Raw genomic sequence first — 10,123 nt, 5'->3', positions numbered from 1 at the left:
CCTCAAGCTGAAGTAGACAAATGACCGCTCCTGCTTCAAAAGAGAACTTTTATGTAACAGAGCGTAGATGATCTTGAAGGGTAATACAACCTGGTTGACCGGATATTTTCTCTTGCTCTCTGTGTGTGTGTGTGTGTCTGTTTGTGTGTGTGTGTGTGTGTGTGTGTGTGTGTGTGTGTGTGTGTGTGTGTGTGTGTGTGCGTGCCCTCAGGGACCCGTGCTAACACTTCTTTGTGAGGACATGGAGTGCTGGCTCAGTAAAGTACCAGTGACAGCTGATCCCTCAGAAGCCAACTGCACCATCTATAGCCAAGGTAAGACACAGCCGCCCTTCACCACACCTCTCCACAGTGCTCTAAATGTGCTTTCATTACTGAGCGCACATCAACATTACAAATGTGTTGGCCATGGACAGAAAGAAATTATAGTTTTTGTGGAACTTGTATGTGTATGTGTGTGTACTGACATACATTTGTGTGTGCGTGTGTGTGTAAAATCCCAATAAATGTGTGTGTGCATTACAGATCTATACCGGTAGTAAATGTGTACTTGCATATGAACTAATGTGCATTTCTTAGTAGGTGTACTGTTACCGGTATGTGTTACATACAGTATATACAGCTCTGGAAAAATTTAAGAGACCTCTGCACATTTTTCTGATGTCATCCTACAGTCGTGCCGTGACATTCAAATGAGTTGACGGCCATATTAAAATTTGCAGTTGTCTCTTAATTTTGAATATGACCGTCAACTCATTTGAATGTCACTCAGCAACCATAGGATGACATGAACAGTGAAAAATGTGCAGTGGTCTCTTAATTTTTTTCCAGAGCTGTATATATATATATATATATATATGTATATATATATATATATATATATATATATATATATATATATATATATATATATATATATATATATATATATATATATATATATGTATGTATATTGCTGTGAGTGTTTTTGCCTCTGTCAGAGACTGACCAGTCTATGTTTGACCTCACTAGGAGAGGAGCTCTTCTGCAAGCTGACACGGGAGGTGGCCAGTGGGGGCGCTCTGGTGGCCATCCTGTCCTGGGCCCTCATGCACAAGACTGTGGCCACACAGTCCCACAATGCATCTGTGAAGGAGGAGGCTACCTACCCAGCAGCTCTGCACACAGAGATCCAGCTCCTGCCACAGCAGGCGGGCATGGCCGCCATTCTGGCCACAGCCGTCGTCAACAGTGAGTCGCACACACACACACACACACACACACACACACACACACACACACACACACACACAGAGATAAAGAAAGAGACTTTATGATAGATTCCAGTTCTACTGTATGTGTGAATGCAGCATCGTTAATGTCTTGATATGTGACCCGTGTGTTGTATGGGTCTCTGCGGCAGTGCTTTAAAAACATTGGCACGTCACAAGTCGTACACCAGAACAGAGCTGTCGCTCCATTTCTTTCCCTCTGCAAGTCCTTCATTTGGCCACACGGTGGCAGCAGAGTCCTGAGCAGGCAGGATTGGGGGACCGGCGCACTTGGCACAGCGCGGGGCGCTCTGTCTGCCTCGGCACCCACTAACGGTGGTGGTGCCAGCCAGCTAGCGCCAGACATGCAGCGCGAGCGCGGAGGAGCGCGGCCCGGCACTGATGAGCCCCGTGATTAATCACCTCTGATCAGCCTAAAGGGTAGAACATGATCGGCCGTATCCGCGCTTCCTGCTGCGCTAGCACAGCTCTGAGCACGGGGCTAATTACGACGCTTCCAGAGGTGTGTTATCAGACACAGCCATGCGATCAGCCAACGTGAGCCCTGACACTAGATCAGTGAGATGACACACACACACACACACACACACACACACACACACACACACACACACACGCACACACACACACACACACGCACACCTAAGCAACATGTTCTCATACATTTGCATTAGTGCACGTTTTCACTTACGCACTCAAACCTGTGCTACGGTTGCCGTGGAGATGATGGAATGACTCTAACTGTCATAAGTGTGAATTGGCATCTGTGCCGTGGCGGAAAGGGGGTGTTTATATGATTGACTCACTGCTTTTCAATGACAACTGTCCTCCACCTGAGGACGTTTTAATTGTGAGTTTAACAAGAGTAAGGCCAGACTCTCTTTCATTTTCTCTAACTGCTGCAACTGGATGAGTCATGTTATTCAGACCAAATATTCACAGATAGAAGCAGGAAGACCTTTATGACGGAGAAGAGTGGGCCTTGACTTTCCTACATGTGTCTGACTTACAGTACTTGTCTACGCATGCTGTACGGTCAGATCAACCGGTGTGTAAGGAAGGAAGTGTGAAAAGTTAGAAAAGTACTGTTCAATATCCGTTTTAGTCACTCTCACATTCTTTCTTTCTCTCTCCCTCAATAAAAGGTTTTCAAAAAGTCTCTCTCTCTCTCTCTCTCTCTCTTTTACTCACTCAATAAAAAGTTTCAGAACGTCTAGTTCTCTGACTAGTTCTCTTTGACAATTTGGACAATTGCTGTCAAAACATCTGTCGTCAATGTAGGCATGTTTGAGTTGTGTTCTACACACATATTTAATTATAACCACAAAGATCCACAAAGACTTTTGTTTTCTTCCATGGTTGACAGTTGATTAAGTGTTAACGAGACCTTCGTCTCTCTCTCTCTCTCTCTCTCTCTCTCTCTCTCTCTCTCTTCCTCTCTGTGTCCTCCCCTGACTTGCTGCAGAGGACATCTTCCCGTGTAAGGACTGCGGGATCTGGTATCGGAGTGAGCGCAACCTGCACGCCCACCTCATGTACTACTGCGCCAGCCGGCAGAAGCAGCCGGCCGCCTCCTCGCCGCCCCAGGACAAGGCCAAGGAGTCCTACCCCAACGAGCGCGTCTGCCCCTTCCCCCAGTGCCACAAGAGCTGCCCGAGCGCCAGCTCGCTGGAGATCCACATGCGCACCCACAGTGGTGAGGGCTCGCCGTCATCACTTCACCCACCACCTGCCGTCACCACTGATGTTGTTTCACTTTTCTGCAGGTTCAGGCTGCCACCTGACGAACACAACCCTCTTCAACATGCCCTGCAATTAGATGCTAAAACGGCACTGAATTGGTTTAGAAAGATGGTTCACGTTTAGGATGGTTTAAAATTAGGAATTATGATTTCAAATGATTTTTTATTGAGTTTGCCGCGTAAATTCGACTTTTAACAACTTCCATGAAGCTCATTGCGGCAGTGATGCTTTTTTTATTCTTCTTGTATACTAATTAAAGGCACGAATGCGCCTTGATATAAATAGTCCAGCTGTAAATGAAGAAAAAGGTTTGCTGCCACTGCATCAGTAACCATGGTTTGCAAAGGCTTTCGTGTTAACATGCTGAACACGTTTGAATTGGAGTTTGAAGTTAATGTAGCAGATCTTATGCAGGTGTGAACATCATCTCCATATGCATAGAGCACCTTCACCCTGTAGTCACCCACTTGCTCCGAATGGAACAGATGTGGAACAAATGCTTACTTAAAATTCATATTATGAATATATATTTGCCAATATCTTTTCAGCTGTTCAGGCTTTGCCGGTATCAGTGTCATGCGGGTGAAATCTGAGACTAACTTAAACATAGCACACAAAACTGTATCATTGATTTGGAGGATGACCAGTGAGGAGCTTAAAATGGAGTTAAGCCCAAAGTACAGGGGCTTAGAGCCTGTGGGCTAAAGTACCTGCCAGTCTTTGGTAGTGATTGATTTTGGACTCTGGCTGTTTGGTCATTCAGGAAATGTGGATTAAGCAGCTTCTGTCTCTTTTGTCTGTGTGTGTGGGTGTGTGTGTATGGGGGTGCATGTGTGTATGCCTGTGTGTATGGATGTGTGTGTCTGTCTGTGTGCTACACTAGGTGAGCGTCCCTTCATGTGTCTAATCTGCCTGTCGGCCTTCACCACCAAGGCGAACTGTGAGCGGCACCTGAAGGTGCACACGGACACGCTCAGCGGCGTGTGCCACGGCTGCGGCTTCGTCTCCACCACGCGCGACATCCTCTATAGCCACCTGGTCACCAGCCACATGGTGTGCCAGCCAGGGGGCCGCAGCGACGTCTACTCCCCCAGCCCCGGGGCCCCCAAACTCCCCCTAGCTGCGGGTCAGTGCACTACACAGCCACAGAGATAGGGAAAGGGGGAAAGGATAAGATCTGGATCAGAATAGAAAAGAATTAGAATTTAGAATAGTGTACTGTGTGTGTGTTTGTTTGTGTGTGTGTGTGTTTTTGTGTGTGTGTGTGTGTGTGTGTGTGTGTGTACGTGTACTTGTATTTGTATGATTGCATGTGTATTTGGAAGTGTACTTGTGTGAGTGTACTTGTGAATGTATGAATAGTTGGAAGTGTATGTGTGTGTCTTTGTGAATTTGTACATTGAATGCATAGTACATGCATTTGTAATTGTGTGACCAATGATTTTCCCTCTCACTCTTTCTCCTCTGTTGTTTCATGTTGGCAGGTCTGAGCCCGGGGGATTCTGGGATTGTTCTAAAGTGCCAGGTGTGCGGGGCGGCGGCTGACACCCCGGCCCTCCTCCAGCAGCATGTGCGCACGCACCTGGAGGTGCGAATGCCCGCCGAGCGCAGCCCCACGCCCCGGCAGGGCACCAACCACTCCACCGCCTCTGTCCAGCACCACCCCCACCAGCCCCAGCCTCAGGACAGGGAGCCGGCCGCCTGCGTGCCCAGGCCCAACTCCTCCAGCCCGGGCACCAACGGGAGCTCCGCCACCCCCCGCGGAGCTTGCTCCCCCCCTGCGGACGGACTGGCCTCCAACGTGAGGGTCAAAGAGGAGCCGCAGTCGGATGTTGAGCATGATTGCAGCGGTGCCGAGAGAGGCGAGGCCGAAGAGGAGGAGGAGGAGGAGGAGGAGGAGGAGGGGGAGAGGAGCATCAGAGGTCAGGGAAGTCGTCATGGGGATCATAGTGACGGGAGCACCTCGCAGAAGTCCACGTCCCCAAAGAGCCCCGCAGGGGTGGGCGTGGCAGTGAAGGCGGAGCCTACTAGCCCGACCCCTGGCTGTAGTCCAGCCCACACCAGCCCTGGCGGGTCAGCGCTGCCCGGCGGCGCCGTGTTCCTGCCGCAGTACGTGTTCGGCGCCGAGGCGGCCATGATGCCACAGGCCTCCGAGATCCTGGCCAAGATGTCCGAGATGGTGCACAGCCGGCTGAAGCAGGGCCAAGGCCAGCTGGCCGCAACAGCAGCGGTGGCGGCAGCGGCAGCAGCCGCCGCCCAGCAGGGCTTTTTCCCGTCCGGCTCTCCCGTACCCGTCCACAAGGGGGCGACCTGCTTCGAGTGCGACATCACCTTCAACAACATCAACAACTTCTACGTGCACAAGCGCCTCTACTGCTCCAGCCGGCACCAGCAGAGCGAGCCGCAGGCCAAGGACGTCGCCTCGGCCTCGGCCTCGGCCGCAGCCACCCCTCCGTCCGGCGGGGCGTCTGGGGGCAGCCGAGCGGCGTCAGCGTCCCCCAGCGACACGGAGGCGGCGGCGGTGGGTGGGGCTGCGGAGGGCCGGGCGGTGGCTGAGGTGAAGAACGAGACCCACGGGGGGTCGAGGGAGGGATGCTCCTCGTCCTCCGAGGGGGAGGGTGGGGGTGCTAGCGGCGGGGGCCGAGGCAGCGAGGGCAGCCAGAGTCCTGGCAGCGGTGGCGCCACCAGCGGGAGTGGAGGAGGTGGCGGTGGCAGTGGAGGTGGTGGTTCCGCCTCGGCGAACGAGGAAGCGGAGGACGACCCGACCCGCACCTTCTGCGTGGCCTGCAACATCCGCTTCAGTCGCCACGACAACTACCTGGTGCACAAGCGCTTCTACTGCGCCTCGCGCCACGACCCCACGCACCAGCGCGTGCCGCCGGCCGCCAAGGCCGCTGCCTTCCTGCCGCAGCCCATCCGCACGCGCAAGCGCAAGAAGATGTACGAGATCCACATGGCGCGCAGTCAAGCGTTGGCATCCAGCTCGCTGGCATCCGGCTCACCCACTCTGCCAGGCCTGCCCGTCAAACAGGAAGTTGCGGCGGCAGCGGCGGCCGCTACTTCCTCTTCCTCGTCCACGGGGCCCGCGCTGTCGCGTAGCGTCAGCCCCGAGGGCGAGGGTCCCATCGACTTGAGCAAGCGGCCTCGCGTGCGAGGGGGCTCTAGAGGATCAGGCGGCAGCGGCGGCGGTGGCAGTGGTCTCCCTGCGCTGCCCCTTTCCGACTACCACAAGTGCACGGCGTGCAGCATCAGCTTCAACAGCATCGAGAACTACCTGGCGCACAAGACCTACTACTGTCCGGCCACCACCCTGCAGCCGCACACGCTGGAGCAGCTGCAGCGCCTCAAGCGGCCCGCGTCCACCTCCCCCAAGAGCGTCCACTCCGAGGGACCCACCCCGCCCAAGGTGGCCCCGGCCGGGAAGGCGGCTCTGCTGGCGGGCACCGTCCCCGGTGCCCACCTCCCCTCGCTGCCCGGCTCCGAGGCGTCCACCACGCCTCCGCACGCGGCGCACGCAGTGGCCAAGCTTCCGCCCGCGGGGGTCGCCGTCGCGCCCGTGGTGTGCCCCTACTGTCCGCCGGGTCGGACGCTGACCTGCGACCTGGTGGAGCATTTCCGCGCCGCCCACGGGCTGGTTCTGACCATGCAGCAGCATCTGCAGCAGCAGGCGGACGCTCAGGCGGCGGGGGACCCCGTTAGCCCCAGCTCCAACGCCAGCCCCAGGGACACCTCGGGCCCCAACACCGCCACCACGTCCCCCCGACCCAGCCCGCGCCCTCGGAGGGACAGCATCAACGGGGGAGCACGCAGGGACGCCCCCGGCTCCCCGCCCTCGCCGCTGGTCAACGGAAGTCCCGCGGGAGTGGGCGGCATTTCGCCCAAAGCGCCGGTCCCCCAGGCTCTCTCGCCCACAGGGGCTGTTCAGCTGACTGTCTCTCCCGTACCCGAGGCCCCAGGACTCAACCTGGCCCCGCACACGCCCCCCGAAAAGCCCTTCCCCGTCGTAGGTCCCCCCCTTACACCGCTGGCCCCGCCTAAGCCTGTGGTGGGGGCGGTGGCGGTGGCGGCTGCAGGTGTAGCGGTGCTGCAGAACGGGAACACGCGCTACTGCCGTCTCTGCAACATCAAGTTCAGCAGCCTCTCCACCTTCATCGCCCACAAAAAGTACTACTGCTCCTCTCACAGTGCAGAGCATGTCAAATGAGCTCCACCCCTCTTCTGCCCCCCCCCCTCCCCCCAAGCCCTCACCCATCCGTCAGACAGACATGTCCCACCCACCCCCCTTGCCCTGTAGTCTCCTCCCCTTGGCCAGGCATCTTGCCTGCTACGGCGCACTCATCACAGTCTGGCTGACTCAGACAGCATCTGCAAAAGTGGGACTGTTACTAGCCGGGCGCTCAGAGGGGAGGGGGGTTGTCACCGCCTCTTTTGACCCCCACCCCAATGTCGCTGCCGTTGTTACTATGGTGACTTTGTTTTGTTTTTTTCTTTCTTTCATGGGTCAAGTTTGTATTACACTAAAAGACAGAAGACATGCTACCTACTCACTCACATACATTGTACACCATTGTATGGCCAACCTCCAGACTCTTCATGTCACTGATACCCATGCGACTGTGGACCTGCATATGTATGACATCATTTCTCATTGCAGTCGCTCGGCAACATTTGTTTAAATCGTTGAAGACTATGTGGTCCTGTTGTTAATTTGTTTGTCATGAGAATAGCACCTGTCACAATGTGAGCCATTGTTTTCACCTGATCAGGACCACTCACTGTTCTGAAAAATCCTGCCCCCTAGTGGGGCTAAAGAGAATTCTAGCGCTCTTTGCTTAGGGTGGGTTTATATGATGTCTCACAAAACGATGTTTGTTTGTTTTTTCTGACTACAATTTGAAAGTCAAAGTGAAACTCCTCCACTGAAGTACAGAATTAGACCGTTTATGAAGGCTGCCAATTATGACGAAATATCACTAAAAAGAAAGAAATATTTCCTTGTATGGGAAAATGTGAAATATTTATCTTTGAGTCCTCACTGATTTCAAGTCAAACAAATACTACCTAACATCTTTGAAAAAAAGTATATATATATATATTTGTATTTTTATTTGTACATTTTTATTTCATACTGTGGAAAATAACCATTTCATGTTTGATTCAAGTGTGTTTTTTTTTTTCTTGGTTCATTTTGAAGTGTACATTTCTTAAACTACCTGTATGTTCACAGTGGTCACTGGGACGAGGCTGATCTTGATGCCCAGTGCGGTCTTCATCTCCTTACTTCTACGCTTCTAGACTGGTGGTCTGAGGTCTATGGGGGGTGGGGTCTGTCTCCCCCGGTATTTGGTCATTTGTCCTATAGAGAGGACCAACTGTGGGCTGTTGTCCATTCTATGAGAGGGCAGAGAGAGGCTGATTTGGACATCTCCAGATTAACAGGCCTATGGTGTTTGGGTTTGCACTGTTGTGGGAGTTCTGTGTTATTTAGTCAAGTGTTCTGTTTGGGTTTTGTGTCTGTCAATTCTGTCCTTCACTCCTCTTGAAGCATAATATGAAACTCATTTAAAAAAACTAAAAAAACTGGCAAATCTGGACGATAGATGCCCCCCCCCCCCCCCCTCTACATTTCTCTTTTTTATTCACTTGTTGCCAGTTTACAGTCAGGTGGCCCCACAAACCGAATTGAACAGCGTCACGCAATCCTCCCTCATATGACAGGCTAACCTGACGAAGCCTTAACAAAAGACTCTTTCACACACACTCACACACACACACACACCCAGCTGATGGGCCACTTCCTCCCATGCGTCCAATCACAGATGCCCACCAAGTGGACTTCCTGTTCGTTACTCGTGATGTCACCTTACCCCCTCTTCCCAGCCTCGTTCTCCTGTGTTACAAAAGAGAAGTGAACGGACCTCCACCACCTTGTGCTTGAAAACTGGAAACATGAAATGTTTATCCGTGTGAACAAGAGAGAGAGGGCAGGCGGACATCGGGAGAGAGGACTTGGGGATCTCTTTGCTGTTGTGTGGTTTTTGAACGGTGCTGTATCAGTCATGTTTCCCCGACCCAAAGGAGTGTTTACAGTCTTTGTGAGTCCTCATTCTTCTCCAACAGAGGGTTTTTTATTTTCATTTTAAACTCATCACGATTGGATGAGACCAGTGCTGAAGGAATGCTATTTGAACCATTCACATCCTCTTTCTATTGCACTGTGTTGTACAAAAGAAAAAGTGCTGTATGTTTTAGTTTTAGATGCTTTTTTGTATGGTATTTATGGTTTTACAGCACTTTTCCTTGTCCACGCCCATCACTTTGGAGGACACTGATTGATGAATCAACAAACATAATTTCAAACACAAACTAACTTTCATTGAAATATTTTGTGAATAATAACATTGATGACACAAAAAAAATTATGAATGTCAGAGCTTGTTTTCTTTATTTTTATTTTTTAAATCTTCACGTCAAAAAAAGGTTCCACTACACACCTGTCCAAACTATGCATGGGAAATAAAGGGTCCCCTGGGACATTTCAAAGGGCTGCATGTCTCCTTGTCAACCCTGATGCACCTCCAGCCTCTGATCTATCTGCGGGCTTGGGGGCATGTCTGTCGCTGTAAAGACTGTTTTTACCTCTTTCTCTCTCTCGCACACGTGCTTCCTCTGTCTGACTCACTCACTCTCACTCTCTCTCGCGCTCTTGCTCTCTCTCTCTCTATCTCTCTATATCTCTCTCTTGCTCTCTCTCACTATCTCTATCGCGCTCTCTCTCTCTCTCACTATCTCTCTCTTGCACTCTCTCTATCTCTCTCTTGCTCTCTCTCACCATCTCTCTCTCTCTCTCCCTTGCCAGCCAAGCATTCCCTGCAGGGATATAACCCATACCAATGGGGGTGGTGGTAGCGCAATGGCTAAGGAGCTGGGCTAGCATGCAGTAGCCTGAAAAGTTGTGGGTTCAATTTCTGGCTTCCACCATGGTGCCCTTGAGCAACAGCCTGGAAAATCCAGACCCTGATAATCTAGAAAGATTAAGGGTCAGGCCAAGAACAATGTAATGGCCCAACTCGAGGGGCGGCAACAAGCATGCATTTAAAAATCTCACTG

The 10,123-nt window shown here is 52.1% G+C and overlaps 1 protein-coding gene across 3 annotated transcripts in view; it reads left to right on the top strand.

The window, feature by feature from the left end:
- Positions 1-9,560, top strand: part of zfpm1 (zinc finger protein, FOG family member 1) — a 90,754-nt gene extending 81,194 nt beyond the window's left edge. For all 3 annotated transcript variants that reach the window (XM_042109497.1, XM_042109496.1, XM_042109498.1), the window contains 5 exons: positions 212-314; positions 1,011-1,229; positions 2,736-2,966; positions 3,897-4,139; positions 4,498-9,560. In XM_042109497.1, the coding sequence (XP_041965431.1) occupies positions 212-314; positions 1,011-1,229; positions 2,736-2,966; positions 3,897-4,139; positions 4,498-7,217 (3,516 nt within the window). In that variant the 3' untranslated portion in view covers positions 7,218-9,560. The remainder of the gene's footprint in view (positions 1-211; positions 315-1,010; positions 1,230-2,735; positions 2,967-3,896; positions 4,140-4,497) is intronic.
- The last annotated feature ends 563 nt before the right edge of the window (positions 9,561-10,123 follow it).

The sequence above is a fragment of the Alosa sapidissima genome, chromosome 11, assembly GCF_018492685.1.
Source record: "Alosa sapidissima isolate fAloSap1 chromosome 11, fAloSap1.pri, whole genome shotgun sequence".
In the NCBI taxonomy this organism is placed as follows: domain Eukaryota; kingdom Metazoa; phylum Chordata; class Actinopteri; order Clupeiformes; family Clupeidae; genus Alosa; species Alosa sapidissima.
The sequence above is the reverse complement of the archived record's forward strand: the minus strand, read 5'-3'. Positions and strand labels throughout refer to the sequence as shown.